The 27,080-nt window shown below is 31.3% G+C and overlaps 1 protein-coding gene and 1 long non-coding RNA gene across 5 annotated transcripts in view; one reads left to right on the forward strand and one right to left on the reverse strand.

Annotated features, from left to right (window-relative positions):
• Window positions 1-27,080, forward strand: part of LOC148598144 (uncharacterized) — a 59,260-nt gene that overhangs the window by 22,201 nt on the left and 9,979 nt on the right. Inside the window, exons 1-2 of one of the 4 annotated variants that reach the window (XM_088560495.1) lie at window positions 13,360-13,504; window positions 19,936-20,210. In XM_088560495.1, coding sequence (XP_088416621.1) covers window positions 13,449-13,504; window positions 19,936-20,210 — 331 coding nt within the window. In that variant the 5' untranslated portion in view covers window positions 13,360-13,448. Of the gene's footprint in view, window positions 1-13,359; window positions 13,505-15,384; window positions 15,729-17,321; window positions 17,900-19,935; window positions 20,211-27,080 lie in introns of those variants that run through there. The other 3 variants (XM_088560497.1, XM_088560496.1, XM_088560494.1) reach the window with 3 other exon arrangements.
• Window positions 8,226-14,818, reverse strand: LOC148598145 (uncharacterized). The gene is made up of 3 exons (XR_015918379.1): window positions 14,777-14,818; window positions 9,479-9,624; window positions 8,226-8,927 (listed from the first exon to the last, which is right to left on the reverse strand). It is a non-coding gene; the product is annotated as an uncharacterized LOC148598145 (long non-coding RNA).

Here is a 27,080-nt window from a genome sequence, read left to right on the forward strand (position 1 = left end):
AAGATCAGTGATAGCATGCTTGATATTAAAAATTGCTAATTAGCATAAAAAAATTAGTGGATGAGATTTTTATATTAATATCCAAAAAAGATCATGTTCTCAGAGGTTTGTTCAGACTGGATGTTCATTTGTAGTTATGGTAATTGAAGATCATATACATGTTTCCGTGGCAACATGCCATCCAATAATTAAACTTCATAACTTCCTTGTTAACAGAAATTATGTGTAATGCTGTACTTTTAATAACCTTTATGGACTTAGGTTAGGTGCATAACAATAGACAGAAAAAACAAAACAAACACACAAACATACAAACATACAAACAAAACTGCAATTTTATAGTAAAAAAAAAAGAATTTTTTAACAGTCCAGTCTAAATCCAGTGGTTGATTTCACAGAAATTGTAAGCTATGAACTCAAAAGAGAAAGTGGCAATGTGACTTCATTAAATAGGATATATATAGGACTTTGTGAAATTCGTCACAGGTCTCCATTTTTCACTCCTACCCTAAATATGAGCAAAAAACAAAAAAAAAAAAAAAAATTTCCAATTAACTCAAAATTACCTTATTACAGAAATTGGTACAAATATTTAACATGTGGCAAAATTTATAACAAAAATATAACTAAATAAAGATCTAATTTTCATATAATTAGCATTTTTCTCGGTATGACATTTTTTTTTTCTGACCAGAATGTCATTTATGAGTTTTCAATTAAGAAACAAATTGACCGAGCACATGTTTGCTGATATTTTACACCACAAAACATCTGTGAATATTGTTCTGCAAATAAGGATACAAAAGAAAAACATGTCCTAATTGTGGGTTTTGAATTGACAACATGGGCTTAAATGTGTTTTCAAGTATGTTTTTGACAAGCTCATAAATTTGTATTGTAAAGAACTTGTTAAAAAACACACGATTAGTTATGACCTTTAAAAGTGGACCAATAAAAAAAGGGCAAATATCATTGTCCTATTTTATGGTAATTTATTGTGGTGAATATGAATTTTTGAATGTCCACTTTATGTCAATAAAATAAAATATGATACCAGATATTTATTCAGTGACCATTTTTCCAAACAGATATTTTATATGTCTAAACAGTTAATTTTGGTTATTTCTCTATGCTTACAATTTGTGGGATACATTATGGTGCATGTCTGTCTGTCTGTTAGACTGTTGAATTTCTTGGTGAAAGTACCCTTTTTCCTAACTGTTGATTTACAGTTCTGGAAATTTAACTCTATAATACATTTAAAAGAGGGAGTTGGGACTGGAAAAGGGGGAGAATGTGCTTCAATGCAATGGTTGATTCATTACAAACCTGACACTTAAGTGTAAGTATTTGTAAGAATCAGGCAAAATTGGAAAAATCAGGAACATGCATGTCAAAAACCCACTGATTAACAATGTAATATCACTCAAGGATACTTTGTTTGAAAAGACCATTATTTGATCTCTGCATCACTGGCTTTGCTCAGACATTTTTTTCAATAGAATCTTAGAAATATGAGGTTTTTGAGTTACCTGTCCTTGAAATGTTCATTTTCAGTGCATTTCAATGAAATTTTAACCTCAGTAGTCCAGCATGATATGGAAAATCATGTCTGTTTTCCTGGATTCAGATGGTACAAATAGTCAAATTCCACTATCAATATGATGTTTTTTTATAACCATGTTTCACCTACTGCCTGATTCTTACAGGGACTGACACTTCCTTACCTGATGTCCAAGCTTTTTCCTTACTTATATTAATGAATATTTTTTTAAAATTTCTATTGAATTAAAAGGTTTTATTTTTAATTCAAACAGAAAAATTCTACTATTCATAGCAAATATTTGATTTTAAGTATTTGTCCACTCTTTATTATAAAATTTATATTTTAACATACTCACTAAAGCTTGAAGATGACTAATTTGAGCATTGAAATAATGTTAACCACTACTAACCAAAGTACATTCTATATATAGGCATATTTCATACCTTTAAAACACTGCTTAGAAACTATATTAAACTAATGTGCTATCTGACAAGAATTGACAGCTTAAAACACAGCAAATCTGGAAACTCTTGGGAAATCATGTAGAAATAGCCGTAAATTGCCAAATTAGATCTGTTTCTTGATTTTTGCCAAATTTGATAAAAGTCGGGTCTTGAGTGAAGCACTGCTAAAAAAGATGGCAAAAGGTTATCTTTATCTGTCATTCTTCATCTTTCGAACTGTCATGGTTTGATTTAGGTTACTAAGAAAAGTTGCGATCAATCATTTTTTCGAGGACTTGATGTGATTGGTCTTTTTTGTCCTTCTCTTTCATCAGGGTCAATTTGTGTCCTCCCTCTCTTTATGGAAAATTCCTAAGTTAGTGCTTGGATTTGATGTTCGCCTGTTTCACGGTCAGACTGTAAATATATTTCTTCCCAGCAAAATTGAAAATTTGTAGTTTTTTGCTGGTAATTTGGGTCTTATTGATCACTGAAATCTTAAGTGGTGACTCTAGAGTAGCAGAATACATCAATTTGTGCCTTGCATTACCTCGCAAGCAGATTTGGATCTATTTTATAAGACTGCAGAAAATTTAGGATTGGAACCAAAACGGCGCCACTTTGATTCTGGTCAAATTCATATCATGTGTCAAATGTTTAATCGCATCAAATTTCAAGTTTGTAAGTGTTTCCATACTTGCCTGAAATGTTCAGGGTTTGACCTCTGCAGTCATATCAAGCTGCACCCTGCAAAGCATTTCACACAAATTGAAAGCAATAACAGGTTTAACAATAAAATTGAAAATGGAAAACATGAAGTGCACAAAATAAAAAGGAAAAAAATGGGCAATATCCAAAATAAACCAAAATGAAGTTACATTTTTTCTGCTTAGATATTGTTTTTTTTTTTCAACGATGTCTGGTTGAAAGAAATCAAGGACGAACAATTGGAGAAATCCAGGACAGACTAAAGTAAAAAATAAAGTCTGGTCAGAAATTATACTAAAAATAAAAACAGAACACGAAATTTGTATCTTAGCACCACCCGCTCCTCCTCATAGAACCAAATGATTGCTCCTTAAGTAAAATATGATATCCACTTGTTTAACAGAGTTTGTTAAGTTCCTTGTTTCTCGGCATTGATTTTCTGTCAATGAGGAAAACAGTTAATCATAATTTTTTCTGACCTTTTGGGGTTATAGCAAGGACACTGGTCAATAAAATGACCAATGCTGCGTCATATCTTGTATTTTTAATTACATTTTTCAATCTCCATGGTCATTAGCCTAATGCATTTGCACATCTGCCCAGGGACTGGACATGTCATGATTTTTGACAGATTTTTATGGACAATGAATGAGAAATTGGATAGTAGGCCATTGGTCAGTTAAAGAGGCCATGAGTTCTTTGGTTTCAATCTTTATAAGAAATTCTTCTGCGTTGGTCTCATGCACGGTCTCAGGCAGTTCATGGAAATGTAATACCTTGGCCCAGTTAATATAAGATCAGTGATTTGGTTCAGATCTGCTTTAATTGTCTGTCCAAATTTTCATCACAATTACCTCGACTCCTAATGGACAGATTGATTTGAAATTTGGTGTGTGGCTTTATATGGATAGGGTTTATGTTGTAAACAATAATGGTTGTTCTCAAACAATAGCTTTTCTTACCAGAGGAGGTATGCATGGTATGACAGCATTTGTAACTTCATGTTGTTTTTAACTACTGTAAAGGTATTGATTTTCGTGGATTTTCTGTCCACTGTGAAAATAGCGAAAATCAGTGTGCCACGAAAATTAGAACATTTACCATATTTGTACTTGTTACTTGCCATAGCGAAGCTAAAGTCAACTTTTAAATTTGTAATTGTTTTTACAGTGGTGTAAAATGTATGGATTTCACCACATTGAACCTTTTTGTTTTAAAGGTCTGCTTGCAAAAAAAATTTAAAACCCTTGTTACATGGAATGATTGGTTATAATCTAATCACTTGATCTCCAAAACTTATTCATATCAGTCTTTAACTCGAAAGGTAAGTGTACAGAAATATATATTAGAATTGCTATTGACATTTAGAGGATGAATATAATTCACATGTTGTATATTTGTAGTACTGAAACACACCTTGCAGGCATTTGTAGTTTAAACTGAAGTGTGTTCACAGCTCTTTTAAAGAACAACAAGGTCCCTGACTGAATGACTTTCGTTTGATTTCCGCTAGAATCTTGGTTTCTTTGATTACTGTTTCAAAGCATTGTGAAATCTTTTGCACTAGAACAGTATCAAATAAAAAAAAAATGGATCTGTTTGCTCGTTTTGGAAATATAAGCATTTTAAATTTTGGTGGGAAGAGGGCTCTCCTAATTTTTACATAAGTTTTGTCCTAGTAGGTTTTTTCTTTTAAACAACCCTATGGAAGAATAAGGATTTCATAAAAAAAACAAAAAAACCTCCCAAATAACATTTTTAAAAAGGTGTCTTTAATGAAATTATGGAAAGAAAATTGGGGGTCACTAGGCATTAAATTCAATGCTATGAATTGGATATAACCAGAGGAGTCCAAAAATCTGACAAAAATGGCTGAAAATGAGAAGTGAACAACCTTAAGACCATCGACATAAGATGCAGGAAAATGATCAGTAGATTATATTGAATACTAAGAAGTTCTCATATTCTTGAGAAGTACATAGCGGTATTTCTGAACAGAACCTTAAGGAGGTAGACCTAGGGTAAGGGACACAACCCTTCCAAATCACTGAACGTTTGTATTCAGAATTTTACCATTGACCAAATTGACCAAAATTCAGAATTTTACCATTGACCAAATTGACCAAAATTTACGACAAACATGATGACTTTTCATTCAGAATTGTCAACTTTTCTTTCATCTGTGGCAACATTCCTTCAGCACCTGCGTATGGAGTGATCATATCACAACTCATACATTATGCCAGAGCTTGCCGAAACTACGCAGACTTTTTGTATCGCGCTAGAACTCTAATAGGCTTCTGGAACAGGGTTATGTTGCTACAAGATTGAAGTCATCAATACAGAAGTTTTATGGTCGTCATCATGAACTCATGGATCGTTAGGATGTATCCATTTGCACCATGAAAACTGATTTATTCAACGGGTCAGAGTTTTCATTTCCTTGTTTGTCTACCCCGGACTTGACTTTTTATGAGCAACTTGTAGGGTGTTTCTAGAAAAGCAGAGGACGCTTACCCTACCGGTGCACCTGGTCCATGCCCCCAGTGGAGTTGCTCATTTGCTTTTGCTACTTTGTATGTATGATTTTAGTTACTTTATGTTCATTGTTGTGTATGTCTGTTTTCCATGTCTGGTCTCTGTCCCTGGATTGCATTCTTTTGAATTACCGCTATAATCTTGGTTCCCTTGATTACTCTTACATCAATCTCATGTAAGCATCAATGTAACTTGGAGTGAGTTCATTCTGTTTCAAATGAAAGCTTAGTAGGCTTTAGTGAAATTGAATATAATACAAATGTATCACTGATTTCAAGAGTTATGTCCCTTACCCTAGGTCTATGTCCTTAAATTATTCAAAAACCTTTTTAAATTGAACCCTGAATGATCTGAAAATCAGTCTTAATTCGAACCTGAATAATCCAAAAACCAGTCACATTTAAGTTCATAGTATATCAATTTAAAAAAAAAAAATTGAATCTTGTTAAACAAACACCTGTCTTTAGCAAACACCTGTTTTAACTGAACCATTTTTGTAGCCTGGTAAAGACAGAAATCTCTCTATTATTCTATTAATTTTTGTGGTTAAAGTTTAGAATATCAGTTTTTAAAGCATATGCAACCTTTGACCTTTGAGTAGAACCACTGACCTGTGAGCTAGTTTAAATGTGTAAGCAACTGCTTCTTTAATGCAATAAAAAAGACGAAGAGATTTTGGGGGAGACAAACTCAGCGTAGTTTTTGAAACTTAGATTATGCTTGTAACCTTTATTGTTTCCGGTGATAATTCTGTTGTGTTATTTTGAATCCAAAATATCACACTTCGCCAAAGAAACCATCAGTAAGGTGTTACTACTATGTGTATATTTATGAATGAAAGTTCGTTATTTTTCTGAATTAAAATATTGAACCAATCAAATTTCAAAATTAAAATAAAATTTCTGACATTCTGAGTTTTGATTGGGCTAGTAATTAACAGTTTGAAAAGTGCTAATGACATATATTATACAAATAAACTTTAAGTAATATTTATCATGAAGAATTTTCCATTCATAATCTCGATGCCGTCATTTTGTGTTCATTGGAAGAACAAAATGTAAGTTTTAATGTAAATTTAATTGTTGTGGAGTTTTGTTTAAACGTTTAATCGTTTAATTGGTTATTTTTGTCTTTGATTTGTCAGGTTTTTTTTTGGTTTTCAGTTCATTGTATTTTTGGTTTGCATTGTGTCAATTTTATACTGAAACTCAATACTATTAATGTGTTTGGTACCGGTACTTGTAAATTTTTGGTTTTTACACAAAGCACTATTTTTGGCATCCACTGTTTTAATCACGTGGATATAGCAGAAAGGGAGGGAGAGACATAAATAAGCAACAAACTTTTATAAGAAAAACGTTATTCTTTTTTTTTTTTAATAAAATAATTAACACTCAACAATTTACCTATACAGAAAGGTTCAGGAATGGAGACAATATTCTTTTATGGAATTTTTCCCTGATAAATATGATGTTTGACATTTAATACTTTGTAGTAAGATATGTAATAAAATTTTTTTAAAAAAGTATTAATATTCAATGTAGTATTTTTTTTTAAGGTAGATAAAATTTGTTTGCCGTTTACGTGAAGACTAACGTAACTAAACACATCAATGCGACAAAGAAAACAGGTTAAAAATTTATTTTCAGCAATGCATAATTTTCAAGAAGAAACAAACTGAAAAATAAAAGTTGATTTAAAAAAAAAAAACAAACAAAAAACCAATGAAATGAAGAAAAAACAAAGACATGGGGTATGATTTTTTTTTTAAATAAGTTATGACATTTCAATTAAGAGTTATGTCTGTTTTCTTTTTTCTTTCTCTTTGTCTGTTCCATTTTTCTTTAAAAGGTGAGGGACTGAATTTTAAATTTTGAAGTTGAAAATCTACCAATATTTTTGTTAAGATAATAAAATTTTAAAAATGCTTCTTTACAAAACAAAGCTTAAAATTACAATGTTGTTTTTCTCACTTCAATTGTCTAAATGGGATGGTGTGAAAAATCAATCTTTAACTCATTCAAATGTCCACATCAATGGAAAAAAATATTGACTTTAGAAATCTTTAACCTTTTAGCATTTTTTACCCAAACAACAACTTTTACTTTGTTGACTGGTCAAGGTATTGATTTTGAAGAGTTAATCATGGCCATATTTTTCTGTATTATTCAATTTTTGTTTGTCTGGCATTGATTAAATAAAATAGTTGCCATGAAAAATGTTACTTGTGACCCATTTAATTAGCAACATTAGTAGAGTTACATGAGGGACAAAAAATTTGTCACAATTTTTGTCCCAAAACAAATATATTTTAGTAGATTGATGTTTGTGCTAGGGATTTTATATTATGCAATAATTTTAGGTGATAAAAAGGTTCAAGAGTTCAAATGTAGTGGCTAAAAAATGTAAATAAAGGTCGTAATGTTTAAAGGTGAAAAGATAAATTTACGCAGGTGAATAAATTTTCAAATATATGGTGACCATATTTAGAAGATATATGTGTTTACAGCTTCAATGTGGACCAAGGGAGGAAATTTAAGGGGATAAAAAGGGTATTTTTATACCCCCCCCGCAAACAAATTTTGGTGGGTGTATAGGTTTCTTTTTAAAGAGGGACATCAAAAGTGAATAAACTACTGGATGGGTAATAGGAAAAAAATCAGAAAAGTAAACTATTCTTCTTGGGATGACTAGATAGGGGCTTACTGTGAAAAAAAGTGGTATATATACTAGGCTAGGATTGGGTAGTAACGGTATTTTTTTTAAATGTAGAGGATTATTTTAAGGTTGCAAGAGGTTGATGATGAAAAGAGATTTAAAAATGTAGAAAAGAGGAAACTGCAGGGGGAGGGTCCAGGAACTTTTTCCAAAATAGGGGTACCATCTTCTACCTTGATCTGTAATTGAAGAGTTGTTACAATGCAATTTTATTTTAAAACTTCAAAAATATGTATAGAAATTTAAAGCAGAAAAAGTGCCATTACTCCATTTTAATGCTCTCTTACAGCTGAATGTGCAGCATTTCAGTTGATCCATTGATACTTTTCTGTATTTTTTGCCGATATAAAATAGTAATAAAAATAGCAGCACAGGAAGTAGAACAAGGGAAAATTGCTTACATTTCGCCAGCATGATTGGCAAAATGTACAACATGACACCAAATAAAAATCAATTGGTCTGTTTATATAATGGAACAGTAAATACTGTCCATCTGTTAATTATGTTTTTAATGTTGTTAAAAAAACAAGAAGTTACCATGGTGATGACCATTACCCTTCCTTGTCCTTGTTTACTTTGATATTGATCAAAACGGAGGATAATCCTTGAAACAGCAACGAGTGTCCCCAGAATGTTATGGAAAATAAGCATGGTTGAAGAAGTAGCAAAGGAAGAATTGCCAAACAATATACATGTAGTCTATAAAAAAAAGTCTTATAAGATGCATGGTCTGAAGGAATAGTGCTAAAATTTTGTTGTTTAAAAATCTGCATGCATTGTCATTAAAAGTAGTGTTTAAAACAAGAACTTTGAATGAATTAGCAAGCATAGTCTTCAAATCTTGTGCTTAGTATACTTTGTTGAAGAATCTGCAATCATGGTCTCTTTAAAACAGTGCTCTTATCAGGCATTGTGGAAGAAACGGCAAGCATGGTCTTTAAAAATATTGCTAGTAACCAGCATTGTTGAAGAATCTGCAAGCATAATGTAAGTCCTTAAAAGATGATGCTTAATTTTCTTGATAGCTTATACCACAAATATTTTTGCCTAAGCGTAGCACCTGTTCCATTTTTCCACTTTTGGTTATGATTCAATTTAATATTCCGTTTGGTTTTCTATGTATTTCCATAGGGTCCTTTGTTTTGTTTGTTGTTTTTGTCATTTTTAATTTTGTAATTGTTTAATACTACCTTACTGCCTTGACTGAAACAATAGATTGGTTTGCACCAACCATTAAAATCTTAATGTTCTATTTGTGTTTCTATTATTTCAAGTTCATTACATTGTTTAGGTAAGAAAGAGTATCTGCTATGTTGCACTTGGTGTTTATGCCACCATGGAGAAAACAAGGGAAAACTGTAATGGTTATGAAAGTTTAGTATTTTTTATTTGTTCTGTGTTCTAATTTGACCTTATCTGAAAGGTTGTGGGTGAATTGGTCTTAGATGGTTTTGCTTAATTGCTATAATATTGTTGCCATTTTATTTAATGTATGTCTTCAATTATTACTGTGCTGTACTTGCACCTTTAGAGCCTTTATTTGGTCAAATAAACTTGTATTCGTGGTACACTGATCCTCTGTACTTGACATGAGGCAGGTAACCAGTCTATCTTGTTTTGGAGTTATATCCCTTTCCTTGGTATGTCTTAGAACCAAAGGGATATCTGCAACTGAAAAAGAACTATAGACATGATATGAGGATAATCCTTGAATTTTCACCTAAAATGTATATGATATTTATATGAAAGAATCTTATAAAGTTTGAATTGAATTCACATGAATTTCTTTTTACTTTTTTCATGTACTTAAATGATGGTGGATTAAAATCTTTTTTCAATTAGAAGAAAATGGTGATAATAAAATCTTCAATTAATAAAAAATGTATAAGCATGAAAAACACTTGGATACGTATTAAAAATAAACTAAACAGAAATCATTGATGAATATGCTCATTAATTCCACTGTGATTTAGATTTATCTTCATGCCAATTTTCATTAAAATCACTCATGTAATTTCATGTTGACCTTTCACTGATAATGACTCTTTCAATATGTGTAGAGGCTTTTTTCACAAATATATTTAGCGTGACCATTGGCCATACAGTAGATAAGATAATATTATTAGGGTCGTAACTGTTTTACATATTTACTGAAGGGTCAAAAGTTATGGATAAAAAAAGGGACTAATGCATGAATTTTGAGGGTACTGCAGGTGTTGCTATGGAGAATAATGGATTTGGGTAAGATCAACTTTTTGATTATGTCAATTTTGAGTAAAAAATCTTCCTTTTTATAGAGATAACTTGGAATTTGAAATGTAGGAGGTTTATTTGTATATGGATTTACGCCATTGGTCAACTTGACCCGAGGTTTGTAAAACAGATTTAAAAGTCTATAGGTAGAATGACGCATGTTGAAAAATCATTAAATGTTTTTGTATTGGAAATGGGTTTTAAGTAAATGTTTTGGATATTTTTTTTTATGGTTCGTTAATTGTTCTCCCTGTAGGATAGAAAAAGAAGTAAAAATGGCACAATTGAGAAAATCATTAAATGTTTTTGTAAAGAAAATTGGTTTATAGATTATAATACTTGTTTTTGACCTTTTTGACTGTTAGGTAAATGGGAGTTGATTTGGTTTGTTTCCAAAAGGTAAATTGTCATAAATACAATGTTTTAAAACTAATTTGTAAATTTTATTAAGAATCAGTTACTTCTTTCAAGTTTAAGATATTTTAATGAATTTTTGAGTGTTTTGTGAACTTAGTTTAGACTAATATGAAAATGATTTTGACAGGAGTGGATTTATTTTATTTTTTTTAAGTTAAAAAAATGTATAAAAAGGGATGGGATCACTGTTATGATTATGAAATCTATTTTTATTTGAAAACATGAGTAGGTGTGTGTTATTGAAAGGAATGGAAGGAATTAGCTGTTTTTTTTTTCAAACTCCATGTACAGCCCATCCTGCTAATTGATTGATTGAAATGAAATTGATTAGTTTTCCTCAGTTAAAAATACATACTGTCATAAAAAGATGATCATTGAGTTATTTTTACTGATTAAAATTGATTGATTGATTGATTTATTAATTGGGAAATTAAGTGAAAAATAAATTTTTAAAATTTTTACTTTAAAATAAATGTTGTTCCTAGTTAGTCATCATTTCGCCTAAGATTGATTGATTGATTGAATAATTTAATAATTTGGAATGATTTGAAAAATGAATTTTAACTGTACTTAAAGCATCATTTAGTTTAGAATAAGTATTATATCGAATGTTTGCACTATTATCAATTTTTTGATAAAAAAACCACAGTTTCTCTGGATTGTGGTGAGTAATAGGATTATAGCCAATTGATGGATTTCTTTTGTGAAATGGGGCTTAAGAAATTAGGGGATTTAAACGGGGGATTCAGTTGTCATAAGGCAAGTAGAGGGGACCGAAATTTAATTATTAAATTATTAAGTTATGTAGATGAATATCAAATATTGGGTTTAATTAAAGAAATTATTCTGTACAAGTTGGCAGGAAAAAAGTTAGAAAAAAGGAATTTTTAATTAAAAAAAAATTGCTCAAATTTTTTTGGAAACAAATTAGTACTTTGCTAAATTAAGTTTTATGAAAATGTACAGTGTCTGTTTAAAATTAACTTAGATCTTGGAAGCCGAAAGTGAGATTGACCTCTACTTCATATAAATAATCTATCTTATGAAACCTCAGAGTAGACTCTTAAAACCATCTCAAACTGCCTTTAAAACAAACTACAAATTTTACACTGGAAAAATAATCCAATTAATTAGTTGTTTGGTTTGTTTTAAGAATTTCCTGCATTTTTCCCAGGAGAGTGATTTCCTGTCTTATCCCCCCTTTTTATGTACTCTAAATAAAACAAAATGACCAGCTTATCAAAGTTTGCCTTTTGACCCAAATATAATTACATAACACTTGTTTGAGTAGAAAAATGAAGACAGCTGACTTATCTGCAAAACCCTCATAAATATATAGATTTCTTAGTAAATCAGTTGTGTCATTAGTGGGGATCCACTCAGGGGTAGAGGTATGGGGTTCTTCGCAGGGGGAAGATTGTAAGATCTCCTGCAAGAGGTGATGAAATGTGATATTAGTTTTATTGTCTCACTGTGTAGAACCTTTGGAATTTGATCTATCAAAAATAATTAGGAATTAAATTTTTAAATGAAAACCTGTAAATTCACTTCTTAAAACAAAAAGATATACAAAAAAACTGAAAAACAAAACAAACCAAAAAACTGTGAGCCCTTCAAAACAATATATACCTGTATGAAAATAGTAAATTAAAAATAGGTGTATTGTGCATTCATCAGTTAATTTTTGTCTAATTTTGCTCAAGATCAACAAAATTTTTCGATTGAAGTGGGACCTAGGAATTACCCCTTGGAAACCGCTTGGAAACCCTTGGAGCAGCCATTAAAACTCCTACTCATTTTTATTTAACAAAAGTTTGAAATGAAATTATTTTGAACATATTTTCAAGGTCATATTGGACATGTTTTGTATATGTATAATTTCCACTGGGATTAAAGACATTTTCCACTTTAACATTTTAAGTTCAAGCTTCAGTTTTGAATAAAATCATGTAATAGAAATGTTTGAATGTAGGAACTATTTTAACATTTTGGATACGTCTTTGAAATAAATGCAAAAAGCTTTGCACTTATAAGGGGAGATAACTCAAATTCTTAATGTATGTTATCATTGTATATAAGCATAACTTTAAATGAGATGTTTCTTTGATGTACTATCGAGTACACACTAGCTTGTTATTTTTCCAGCTTTGGTTCTGATCTAAGTTTTAACAGTTTATGGAAAGATCAAAATACAAGATGTACATCTAAGGGGAGTTAACTCAGAAGATTCACTTGCTTTACAAAGCACTTGAAATCATGATCCATAAAGTAGACCATATTGTTCTTTACTGTCTGTAGATAGAATTTTTTAGGGGAGGGTTGGAAGGGATGCTATTTAAACAAATTTTAGGCAAGATTTTCCTTATCTTAATAGTGTTTAATGAAATTTAAGCTCATTTTTCTTATTTATTTAAAAACCTATTTGCTCTGTGGGTGGGCGGGGGGGTATCTTTCTTACCACCCCCAGCCTGCCTGGTACAGTCTTGGTTCATGTAAACATTTGTAGAAAGATCAAAATTTGAAGAAAGGAAATATTTTTAAAGGGAGTTCATATTATTCTCATATTTTGAAATTTCATACAAGCAGGAATACGAAATAAGATATTCTTATAACATACTACCAAATAATGAAGCTTGTTCTATTTCTAGATTGACCCTGGTTCAAGTTTAATTTTATCTTTCCTGTAAACTAGTTCCATTCTTGTCTTGGAGACTTTTTATGGGAATGGTCATCAAAATACAAGCTGTTGGGAGGTGATCAGGTTCGGGAAGATAAGATATGGGACAGATGAACATGCAGTGTTTTTAAATATATGTAATTTGAGCATGATTGAGAAAGACATGCTTTCAGAAATTCGCACTGAATTTTTGAAGACATTGATGTAAGTTTTTGTTTCATAGAATTTTATATAAAGTGGGAATGGGTCATAGGAGGAGAAGATTGGGTGGGAATGGGTTGAAATTATGATTTAAAAAGTTAGAATGCATGTATGTTTTACATGCAGTGATGTTACTGGTATTTAAAAAAAAATACATGTATTTATTATCCCCTGCTGCAAGTTGATGGGAAGACATTGAAATGCTAGGTATATGTCTTTGAATTTGTTAATTTACATTTTTTAAGGAGGTAGACTTAGGGAAGGGATATAACTCTTACAAATTATTGGAACATTTGTTTTGACCATTTTTACACCAATCTCACGTAAGCATCAAAGTAACTAGGACAAATCTCATTCTTTTTCAAAGGAAAGCTTGAAAGGCTTTGGTGAAATTGAATATGATACAAACATATCACTGATTTCAAGAGTTAAGTCCCTTACCCTAGGTCTACCTCCATAATCAAAGTAATATGTAGGCTACGTATTGGTGACTTGTACATGTTAAGTATTGTTGTTGGCAGAGTTATTTCCCTTTGTTGATGATTAGAAATAGTGGTGATAACTTGTCTTGACAGAGTTATTTCCCTTTGTTGATGATTAGAAATAGTGGTGATATCTTATAAAAATATGTTTTGGCAGTATGGAGCAACTATTTCATACATTTTTTGATTTATGGGTGCAAATATACTACATGTATATGGAAGGTGAAAAAAACACATGTGAATTAAATGTGGTTGTTTGAATATAATCAAATTGATCATTCCCCAACAGCCTAACCCATCCCAACTCACCTGACCAAATGAAAATGAATTTGCTGATATTGTGGTATTGTAGGGAACAACATTTTTATATTTGAGGTAAATGGGTCTACATTTACATTGTAGTGCATCTAGTGTCATTTGAAACAACAAAATTAATTCTTCCCAAACCCCTTCCACCTTACCCAGCCCTGCTAGATATCTATGAATGAAAAGATTATTTAGCAAACATGCCAGTCTTAATAACAAATAAAAATTCTTGCAAGATTTATTTCTTAACCTTTCCCCATATCCCCCCCCAAAAAAAAAAGAAAAAAAAAAAAAAAAAAAAAAAAAAAAAAAAAAAAAAAGAAAAAAATTAAAATTGTGATAATCCTCTTAAAACATTAATGGAAATGATAACTCTCTTAATCGTAACACAATCATAAGTTGTTTTTTTTCTAATCTGAGGAAAGGGCTCCTTAACTTTTGAATTTTGTGTTGTTATTAACCATACATTATTTTCTCACGGACTTACCCTCTGGGAAAAGATAAACCTTCTTCTTTCTGATAGCATACAATCTCATTGTGTCGTAAGAGTATGCAAGTCATATACATTTCATTAAATGCAAATATTTTCATTACGAATTGGTTTTTTAATAAATTCCTTTACAGTTTCAAAGTTGGATATTTTTTGTTAGTATGATAAAGAATAACAAAGCCAGGTGTTTTGAACTTAAATATATTTTCATTTTCAATTTCTTCTTTTGATTCGTTTTTCTATTATTATACCTATATTACCAGTCTTGGGGAGTGTCAAAAAGGGAATTACCAACGTCTTTTTAATTCAATAGATATGGAGATCACAACATTCCGATAAAGTTACTGTTGTGTACTCGAGCTTCTATCAATCCATGAACAATCAATATAAAAAGTTTTTTATGCAGGGATTTTTTTCCATCTTATTAATTCTCTATATCACCTCGTGCTCGTAAAGTAATAAAATAAGTTCTTTATTGATGTATTAATATTAAATCGGAACAATCATATTTTTTTATGTTTAATAGTTCGAGAAAAATGGCAATAGGATTCGACTTTTCAATATGTTGTTTTTCTTTCACGGGGTTCTTTTGAGTAAAAGATTAAATGAACATTTACCATTGCTTTTTTATAATACAATTGTGCAGGGATGAAAGAGAAATATGTTTTTATTTCTTTACCAATAGGTTCGTAAAAAGATCCTAATATAAAATTGAATACACGTTAGATCTTGTCGGTCTTGTGGTCAATTCAAAAGGTGTTGACCCACGGTGGATGATTATACGTAAAAACACAACTGATAACGTTGGAGAAAAAGAAACAATATTTGTCAAGGATAGGCCAGTTTAAATGTTGAAAAAAGTAGATAACGATAAAAACACTGTAACCTTTATTATTTAATACATGTGGTAGTGTATACCAAGGCCAAAGATCAGCTTAAAACGCATCAGGTAAGAAATTTGTAAAATAATATTGATGGAAAGTTATGTTGATTTTCATTAAAAGTTAAATCTGTTTCTTTAAGTCTTATAAAATGCAAGTTAAAAGAGTTGTAATAAGTATAATATTGTAAGAAAATTGTTTGAAGACTTTATATTGGTTTTTGAGTTATCTGCCCTTTGTAATGAAAAAGACTTGAGCTAATTGATTTGTTATGCAACTTTAAGACAGACTTGTGAAGGTTTATTAAGTATGGTGTTCTGTTAGAATTCAGTTTTTTTTTCATGTTTATGTTTTGTTTGTTATGCACTGTGTGACCTATATTACTGGTACTATATAATCTGACCTGTTTATGAAAATGAATGGTTTTGGAGTTTTACAGAAAACAGAAAGGCGAAAGACCTTTGGCAAAATAGTTAAGTTAAGGTTATTTTGGTTGCCAAAAAAATTGAAAACAGGAGAGAAATTAGAAGATTTAAGGATTGGTTTGGAATGATCAATTAGGACGATAGTTATATTTATTGGTAAAAAGAATTAAAAAAAAAAAGGGGGGGTAATCTGAGATTTTAAAAAGAGGTTATGAGACAAAGAACATGATTTGAGAATGGAATTTGGGAAAACGAGTGTGAGGAGTATTTTTTATCTAAAGGTTATAGGTCATTGGTTCAAAGGTAATATGTCATACTTAGTTAGAACTTGATTCATTCATTTTTTTTATCTGCAAAACAACAGTACTGACATTTAATTTAATGCTTTTGCTTTTCTAATGTTGATCAGCATTCTATTTCTCTTTGTTTTTATTTGTTCATTTAAGATGTTGATATTTTCCTAATGCTATTTTGGATTGGTAAAGATCATTGTGTTTACAAGTGAAAAATTTACACTTTTGAAATGTTATGTTTAAAGGATATGTAAGGGATGAACTTGATAAAATCGAAGAGTATATTTACTTCCTGTCCGATTATTGAAGCTTCTTACATAACTGATCAGCTTCCTTCTGTAATGAGTATAAGATAGAGGTGGTAACCATTTGATTTCTAAGGGTGCCAGGAGGAGGCAACCATTTGATTTCAAGGGGTGCCAGGATAAGCAGTTTTCCTTAGTTTTGGAAATGGCTGTACAAGGAGATCATCAGCCTCATCAAACTACTGATTATCTTTTCTCATTAATTAGCTATTTTAAAATAATTTAGTGTGAAATAAAATTTGTTTCACCATTTATGAAAATATTTTATAGTATTGGCCAGAAGTAGGGTCTAATGCATCTTCTCCTTTGATTTTTTTTTATCCCATTCTAATATGACATGCTTCAAGGCTCTTTAGACTGAAGCCATGGTGAAAAAAGTAATATACACATGACCAACATTTCATGCAACACATAAGCTGCATCTATTAAAAAAAATATGGAGAGTCTAATCCTATTAGAATTGAAATTAATAAAGGAAACTCCATATTATCATTGTTTTACCATGGGCTGGTCATTTAGGTAGGTATTAAACCCTTTGCTGTTGCTAGGGATGAAACAATGGAACATAAATGGCCAGCCCATGGTAAAACATTGATAAAATGGAGTTTCCGTGATTTATTACTTAATTTCTTCATTTATAATACTCATTTAATTATACAAATATTTCTAGCTGAATGTTAATCAAAAACAAGGAAAAAAATCCAGGGTAGACTAGAGTCTATGATCTCAACCATTACTTATTTATTTTAACTATGAACCCTCCAAGTGAAACTATAATGTTATTTTCAGAAAAACAAATGATAAAAAAAAACCCTCATTTTGTCAGAAAACAAAATGAAAAATTTAGATATGAGAAAAAAGATCAACTTTCAGAACATTAAATGATAATAAAGAAAAAAAAGAATGTAATTTGTAGAGAATTAAAATGAAAAAAAGAGAGGAAAAAACAAAAACACTTAATGAATCTGACATAAAAGAAATTAGAGATAAATTGTTTACGCTAGTATCTATTTCCGACTGAACTTATCTTTTCTCCCAGACCACAAGTACTTTAAGGGTCTTTGTTTCTTTTAAAGTGTTTGGGTCTTAAATTTTTTATGAGTTAAAGCTTAAGTACTTTGGTTGACAAAAAAGGTTAGATTTTATTGCAAGGCATATTTGGGTTTATCACTGTATGTTTGACTTTTACAAGATTTTGGACAACGAAAAATGGCAGGTTAGTTACTAAATGAATTATAAATTTTGAGGTATGAGGTTTTGGGATACAAGTAATAGATGAGGATCCCATGGTTGGGAGAAAAAAGGTTTGGGAGAATTAAGACTTTGGAAGAGGCTGAAAGCATGAGGAAATATTTAGTTACATAAAATGTCATACCATAGTCATTTTCAATAGGGGGCATAGACAGGGATCAATGTTGATGGGATAGTATAAATTGATTGATTGATTGTTGGGGTTTAACGCCCGGGCAGCAATATTTCAGTTATATTCAGGCGATGAACAAGAAAGGGATGATGAAATGAACATCATGATGATGAAATGAAAAAAGGGATGGGACACAAGGATAATAGGATCGACAAATTTAGATTTCCACAAGATAAAAGGGGGGATGGGTAGGGTCTGGCAATTTAGCCTCCTGTGTCGGAGCACAAAGGATTCCTACTCCTATCAAATACCACAGCAGGATTCTTTAGCCTGTGACAAATGTGGCATCTTTCCCAACACAGTGCACCACTATGGTTTGCGTTCAGGTTTTCTGTATTATAGCCTGACAACCCCAGCATGTAACACGCCAGGGGTACCCCATTCCACCACCTGGGGCATACATCCCAGTTGCTCTGTGGGCAGAGCGCCTAGCCCCTGGCTAGGTTTCTGAGCACTATTTAGTCGACAAGCTTAGCGCTGCTGCAGGCCTATTCTTTTGACACCCGGACCTGTGCAGGGCAATATAAATTTGAAGAAATATGGAAATTTTAATGGTTATAAAAACTGGCAGGTTGCCACAGTTGGCTTTTTTATAAGGTATGAATGTATGAATGGCAAGTGCGAGAGGTGCAGATTTGGGTGGGAAGTTCGGGTAATGGTAAAACTGGGAAATATTTTTTTGAGCATGCTCTGCAATCAATCTTGTTATTGTCAGATCAAATATGCAATTCATGTAGCTCCCCAAAATGTAGTTATAATGTTCTTTAAAGGAAAGTTTTTGTTGGTTGAATTTTTGCATCACAGGCAAATTCAAATTGCTGATGCATAGTAGTATGGAGGGGATAAATAGGTGTAGAAATTTTGTTTAACAAATTTAAAAGCAATTTTTTTTAGGCCAAGTAAAAAAATATGACTCGGCGGGTGGATTTTATTTTGTATTTTTTATTTCTTAGCAGATATTTGGTAGCCTAATTTCAGATTTTTGAAGTATAGATATGTTCTGAATCCATAGCCACATCAGTTTCAGAAAAGAAGCATTGTTTTAGTCACCAAGAAATGAAAGATTGATGTGAAAGTATCTCAAAACTAGTAACTGACATGAAAAAAAATCTTGATTTTGAAATTCCTGCCCATTTTTTTTTGGTCAATTTTTTAGGGGTGGGAGGGGATGAGAATCTACCAATTGAATTTATTTGGCCTTATGAGGAGTTGAATAATGTAGAAATCGGGGAGTTGTTTTTATGCATAGGGTATAGAGAGATATTACTCAGTTTACTTTTTTATATTTTGCACACTTTTCACCAAAAAAAAGAGCTTAAGATATACAGTTCAAAATTTTGGCAAATAAAAGTCAAATCAACTGACTTGAAATTGATTTATAATGTAAATGACGCATTGTATTCTAATTTTGGAAATCAGTTTGGCTTATTAGTCATCTTTTTTCGTCTTTTGAACGTTTTCTTTTTGCTTTAAGTGTGATTTATTATTTGTTGAGGCTGATTTTGTTAAGTAATAATTAAAAGTTTGTACACCTTTGCCCATGACTTTGTGAAGGAATGATATTTTACCATGGCAAAAGCTGTGTTGCCGATTTAAGATGAGATGATGGCACCTTAGGTGTATGTAGTCCTCGCTGAAAAGATGACATTTTACTGTGGCAGTGTCGAAGTGATGGAGTCATTGTTCCTTGCTCTACCCATGACTTGGTGCTTTAGAGATGATTTGTATGAGCCATTGTCACTTATTTATAGCGTCTTATATCACCATGGGGACATTGTTTGGGATTAGTGTACTTTATTTTGACTTAATGGATGATTTTTATATTTCAGGGCTGATACAGTGTCACCACATGTTACTGATGTGGTTGATAAGGTAATGTCTGAAGACAATTCACTGATTGAGAACCAAGAAAGTTACAACCTCTCCAACGCAAGTTTCAACGACACAAACTCAAATTCATCTGACGCAGGTTCTGAATTTATATCTAACCATGTTACGTCTGAATCGACGACAACATATGTACGGGATCCAACAACTGGACATGTTACCTCAATCAAGCCTGACAAAGAAGGAGTCTATTTCTGTCATCTTTGCAGCTTCTCAGGTAGGTAGTAGCCATGGTGACAGTCTGATGCATTGTGGGTTAATTTATTTCAAAGTAACCTTTATTGATGTAATGAACTAGTGCTAAGATTGAAAAAAGGTTCATCTCCAAAATCATAGGAAATTATGTTGTAATGCAATTCTAAGAAATAAAATTTCTATCCACTACATTGCTTTTGTTACAGGGGTCAAAATTTGGATCTATGGTTAAGGACTTATGCCTACCAACCTGCAGAACTTATCTGAAAATTTACATTGAGTAAACTACTAGTAAAAATCTTAATTACCTTTATTAATTTGATTTCGAATATAGCAGACCCTACCTAAAATAGCAGCCACATTAATACTTACAGAACATGTATACTTTGAAGTCCCAAAAGAAATATTATCAAAGTGATGTATAAAATTACATTCATAAAATCAAATTTTCTCAATAAATCTACATAAAATAGCTTTAATTGTGTAATATTCCAAACACCGTCTTGGTCGTAACTAAAAATAAGTGTGTTCCTTTCCGTTCTCATGTCATTTTCTTTTTCCCAGTGGTCATATAATTTCCCATATTTTGTTAGATTTTTCCTTAAAATCTGTAGTATTTTCCAAAAGGGAAAAATATGTATTGTCTAGTGTGATGATTTCAGAATCTATTATCATCATTAACTAGGATTGAAATTATCAATTCAGTTACATGAAAAGCCATGTGGCCGGGGTCAAAATGTAGGTCATAAATAGATATAAGTTGAATAACTATTGATTGATAAAGTGCTGAGAAAAGAGCATGTGGTGAAAAACATGATGTATGTGTACAAAGGGCAGGAATTACGATACACGACCAAAAAAAATTATCAGTTTTGACCTCATTTTTTTATCTACTGATATGCTATATAGTGTTAGAGTCAGTTTTGTGCCTAACATAAAATGTGTACCTCAATCAAACAATTATCTCTTTTTTTATTTACAATAAATAGATATAAAACTGTTTACATAATAAAGTTTCAAATGTGCCAGTCTTATTGGGAAGACCTACTTCACTTATCTTTTTGTTTAAATAGGGTATTTTTATACCTTAGGAAAAAAATTATCTGCTTTTTTAAGTTACTGTTGCCGAACAATGATTGTAAATAAGGAAAGAACAAATGGAAAAAGAATGATAAAGTACTTCTATTCCTCAAAAAATCTTAATACAAAGTGCCTGGTGATTTTGTTCCAAGTAAGCCCTTCCCCTTTTTGTAAGAAAGAACAAATGGAAAAAGAATGCAAAACTATTTCTATTCCTCAAAAAATCTTAATACAAAGTGCCTGGTGATTTTGTTCCAAGTAAGCCCTTCCCCTTTTTATAAGAAAGAACAAATGGAAAAAGAAAGCAAAACTATTTCTATGCCTCAAAAAAATCTTAATACAAAGTGCCTGGTGATTTTGTTCCAAGTAAGCCCTCCCCCTTTTTGTAGCACAACAAAACAAAATGGAAAACAACATTCTGCATCTTGTAATTTAATGAGTCATTAAATTTTAAAATTGATGTGTCACATAATTACTCCTGTAAGGATGAAAAAAATTCTTAAAAATTTAGTGGTGTTTAGTGTCCGCTTTTGATCACTAGCAACTGATTAATGAAAGACTAAATCTATTGATGACTGTCTATCAATCTGGTGGGTGTTTCTAGAAAAGCAGAGGACGCTTACCCTACCGGTGCACCTGGTCCACGCTCCCAGTTTTTAGTGGAGTCCGAGTTGCTCATTTACTTTTGTTACTTTGTTTGTATGATTTTAATTACTTTATGTTCTTTGTTGTGTATGTCTGTTTTCCATGTCTGGTCTTTGTCCCTGGATTACATTCTTTTGATTACCCCTATAACCTTGGTTCCCTTGATTACTCTTCTTAATTTTCAATCAGATTTGTAATGTAGGTGTCCATCCTAAATGTCTGCACCCCTCTTCAACCCCCCTCTCCTCCATCCAAAAAATATTACCATGTGATGTAAATTGATCTAGTCATTGATTTGTATTGTACAACATATAGTAAAATCTCATCTATCTGGTAATATTAAATGACATCACTACGTATTTATGTTAATTGTTCAGGGTAGAAAAATGTTTAATCATCAAAAATATGCGTAAAAATGATTCTGACATCTTGATGAACTCTTTTGTGGTTTCACCCACGTCCAATTTTGTAAAATTATACCACTTTGGGACCTTTCCGATAACTAAAAACAAAAAGTCAATAAAAATAGCATGAGCAAGGACGGGTCATATATAAAGTTTATTAATAAAAACATTGTTTTTTCAAGGTAGATTTGTTTTTTATAGCATTTAGCCAACTGCATGCATGCCCATACTTAATTAAAAAAAAACCTATATGTTTTGAATGTGGCGGATATTTAAAGCTGTGAGGTTGTTTATTAAATGTACAGGCTTAATTGAAACTTAGATTTAATCAACCTAATTTCTAAAGAATTAATATTTTTTTATCAGGTCGATGAATGGTTGAGTTGAGGTAGATAAAAAATGGTTTTTTAAATTGTATTGCGTTTTTTATAATGGGATGCACAAACACCAAGGAAAAAATACTTAGGTAAAAAATCTTGTCCTTAGTAAAAAAAAAAATAGGTCTTCATGATACACTGAAGTATGGATGGTTTAAACACGATGTGATAAAATGTAAGTTGAATTAAATGTAAATATTCATTTATAGTGAGTACATTTTCCTTCTACAATGTTTGAACTTTTTTTATAGCCACAACCTTTCATATTTGTATAGGGTACATTATTATCTGGGAGTGTAATGTGTTTTTTTTCTTAAGGACATTTTGATGTATTTCTTTACATTTAAAACTTAGTGTTTTCTGAGGATGTTGTTTTTATTATGTACCCCCACTCAATGAGTAGGTGGTATGTTGGAATCACCTTGTCCATCCATCCGTACACACAAATTTACCAACTCGCATAGGATGGAATAACTTTTAAATTAAAAAGTAGCTTTATAAAGGTAGAGCATATGTCATAAGCAATTTTGCTTGCTGTCTGATACAATTTTATTATTATTACAATGGGAGTATACCTAGCACAAAAATGTGTGCAACTCCATGTTTTTTCGCTAGTTACAGATTTGTTAAGAGACTGACTTTCTGCATATTGAAAATAAATCATTTCAACCTTATACAATGAAGTTATGGAAGGTATAATATTTTCGACTTGCCCCTGTGTCAGTCCTTTCAACTGTCAGTCTGTTAGTATGTATGTCAGTCCATCTGTCACTGCACTCAGTTTTTATCTGATTTGTTTCAAACTGGCATTAGTAACAACAGCTTTGATAGGATTGATTTATACAGCATTGTTTGAGGGGAACTTTTTTCTGGGGCCTGGTCAGACTCCATTGATTATGTGATGGCCTACCCTACATCAAGTATTTAAACTTTTACATCATATTTCTTGTCTACGCTGGGTCAACTTTGAGTTCAGTCATTTTCAAGTTTATTCCTAAGAGTTATCTCCCTTACATATGAAAAACTTTTTAACTGAGTTTGTAAACAGCCGATTATTCATCCTGATTCATAAGCGTAGGAAGCAAAAACTCATTGGTACTGTTTCTGACATCTGGAAATGGTTTTTTTAAACTGAACAAGATAGAAAGTAAGAAAACAGGTGAAGTATGTCAAAAAAAAAAACATTTTATGTGAAAATTATTGGTACGGCATACTGTACCTGTCAAAATTTTTGGTATGGTCGGAGCTGTACCAACAGTATCTGTTCCTATGTCCATGTGATTGTCATCTTTCAAGAAAAAAGTGATTGCATCTTCAGAAATAATGTTTTAGACCAGTAACTATTGTGTCTGCCAGAAAATCATGTTGGTTGCAAATAATTCAAACCAGATTTCGAAAAAATAGAGGGCACTTCATAAGTGTTATTTCTACCTTAAAAGGAAGAGGAATAATTTTGTGTAACAAATGCCTTTATTGATATTTAAGTATCATTGTCTGTAAGAATCAGGCAATGGGTGGCCACTTTCCCCAATTTAGTCATTTTTGCATTAAATATATTATGTACATCTAGAAAACAACCAAGAAGCTTTTTAAGTTTACCCGAAACATCTGTGACATAGATATTTTTTGACTGGCTATATAGGGAAAGAGTGCATTAAAATTTTTCCGCCATTTTTCAGTAGTGAATTTCAACTTAATTTGACCTATCAATATCTTACAAAAGCAAATTTTACAAACACTTTGATTGTTATTTCCGATGGTTATCAGGTATAATTAATTGGTTAATGCAATAAAATCTCTGCATTTGTTTCCTTCATTTGCCACACCTTATATGCATTTTGCCTGATGTTTAGAAGGAGAAGTACTTAAATATTTATGTGACATTACAATAACACATCTGTCTTAAAACTGTACATATGAAAGACTTGTCCAGAAATTGAAAGCAACATTTGATATTTAAGGGAAGGTGGTTTTACATAAAGGTGACACGTCTTTTAAGCAGGTTAATCAAGGGGTCACAGGCTATGACTAGAACTTATCAGCCATTAAATATAGTCAAATTTAGCTCTTAAAATTCCACCTCCTTATACTCCATATACATGTACCATTGATAAAACTGTCTTTTCTGTTGCTTATTATAGCACTTTGTATGATAATGCCTACAAATTGTTCATTAAGTATGGGAAAATTTAGCTCTTAAAGTTTCTTCTCTTTTGACTCTTTATATTTATGATGGTTTGGTCTTATCTGTTGCTACTTTTAGTACATTGTCCAACAATACCTACCTACTACTCATAAAGATTTCTAAGTATGGCAAAATCTGGCACTAACCGTCCCGACTCCTGTGACTCCCAAAACCATTCTTGTATGACCTTTTCTTCCTTCACTTATATCACAGAGCCTGAAACCACCTATTCATTGGCCATATAGTCAGGCATATTTCAATGTCATTTTCAGAGTTAAGTCCCTTTATTTTGAAAGTCAACAGTACAGTCTATATAATATTTATCTTCTCTATGAAAAACCACATGTTAATTTCTGTTTACTATAGCATTTTAAACAAAATGTCAGAAATAAAAATATGTAGGCTTTCCAACCATGAATCACATTTTGCATGATTCTTATCTTCAGTGCTACTTTCTATATCGTTTCCTTTGCCTTCTTTTATTATTTTCTGTCTTTGTCTTCTTTTATTATTTTCTGTCGTAGCTTAGCTAAAAAACACCCACCTATTGGCCATCTTTAACCTTTAATTAAACAGATAAAATTAAGTTGAATGCTATTTAGAAAATACACAGTACAGTAAAACCTCTATAAACCAAACTCTGAATAAACAGAAACCTTGTCTAAACCAGACACTTATTGAAAGTCCCATTATATCAGATTAAAAATATTTTGAACCTTGATAAACAAAACACCTGTCTAAACTAAACAAAATTTTAAACTCCAAAAAAGGTTCGGTTTACAAGAGTTTTCAATATACTTTATATATTGAATGCTATTTAGAAAATACACCTACTTAATTGAGATAGTACTAGTTATGTACAGCTTTCATTATTTTGGTATTTTTCTATGTAAAATTATAATTTGTCATTATAATGTCATTGAAAGTGTTACTAGTGTCAATTTACAAAATATATAAAAAAAAAAATTTTAAAAAATGCCAAAGTTAATGTAAGATTAGTAAAAATATCAAAATAATTTCTGAAAATCTTTAATTGGCCTCGAGTGATGAAACAGCTTTTCCTGTTGTCACATATGATAACAGTCATATACTGACACAGTAGAAATGTACTTGTAAAATATGTTTCTAAATGACCAGTGGTTGCTGTTGGCTGTGAAGATTATTTATTTTCACATTTTGTCTAGGGTCACTTTAACCAACATCCATTCAATTTTGGCGTAATAATATATTAAAAAGATATTCCAGTCTTTTTATAAATTACAGTGAAAACTTTGTAAACCAAACCTTTTTTGAAGTTTAAAATGTGTTTGGTTTAGACAGATGTTTGGTTTACCAAGGTTCAAAATACTTTAAATCTGATATAACGGGACTTTCAAAAAGTGTCTGGGTTATGCAGGGTTTCCATTTATTCAGAGTTTGGTTCATAGAGGTTTTACTATATTGTAGATAATCATCTGCCACTGTTAGTTATTGTACCTAATGTATTTTTTTCTACTTCGGTGAATTTTCCCATCCTCTGGCCAAATATGGCCTACAAATTGGTCAGCTTGTTTCTTTTTTACCTGGTTTATTTTAAAGCCATCGGTAAAATTGTGTTATTAAAAAAATACTGACTGACCAGCGGCTGACTGCTTGATGTAACAGTTTGTTTTGTAGTGATATGACACATATTTGGCGACCTGCTCAACCTTGCACGGTAATGGTTTCAAGGGATTTGTAAACAAAATGGATGTTTGTAACATTGGGATGCTAAAATAAACATGAAAAAAAAAAAAAATTATATATAAATGGAAAGCTAGCTTAGTTCATGTCCATGTCAAGGGCAATACACAAATCATTAAAATAAGATTTCTTCAATGTTAGAAAAATAATTTTTTGGTTAAAGTGTTATGCTGATAGATGTAAGTGTAAAAAAAAATGGCTAAAACGAGTACCCCTGTTTCTGTATTAGTTCAAAGGGAATATTTTTTAAATTCTCTTTTAAGACTTGCTTTTCATTTTAAATGCCCTTTTCATGTATTTTGGACACACAGACACATTGACAATTATGCTTTAATTTAAATTATTAACTGACATATTCATTCTCATGTAGAAAGGTTTTCATGAAAAATTGTTGTGAAAAATTTTAGATGTGACCAATTTAATGTTTTTTGTATAAACCTTTTTATTGTGAAATTTGTTTACAGACACATTGACTCCAA

Source organism: Perna viridis, chromosome 14 (assembly GCF_037379345.1).
Source record: "Perna viridis isolate PV_CMFRI_1.1 ecotype Kerala chromosome 14, ASM3737934v1, whole genome shotgun sequence".
Classification (NCBI taxonomy): Eukaryota; Metazoa; Mollusca; class Bivalvia; order Mytilida; family Mytilidae; genus Perna; species Perna viridis.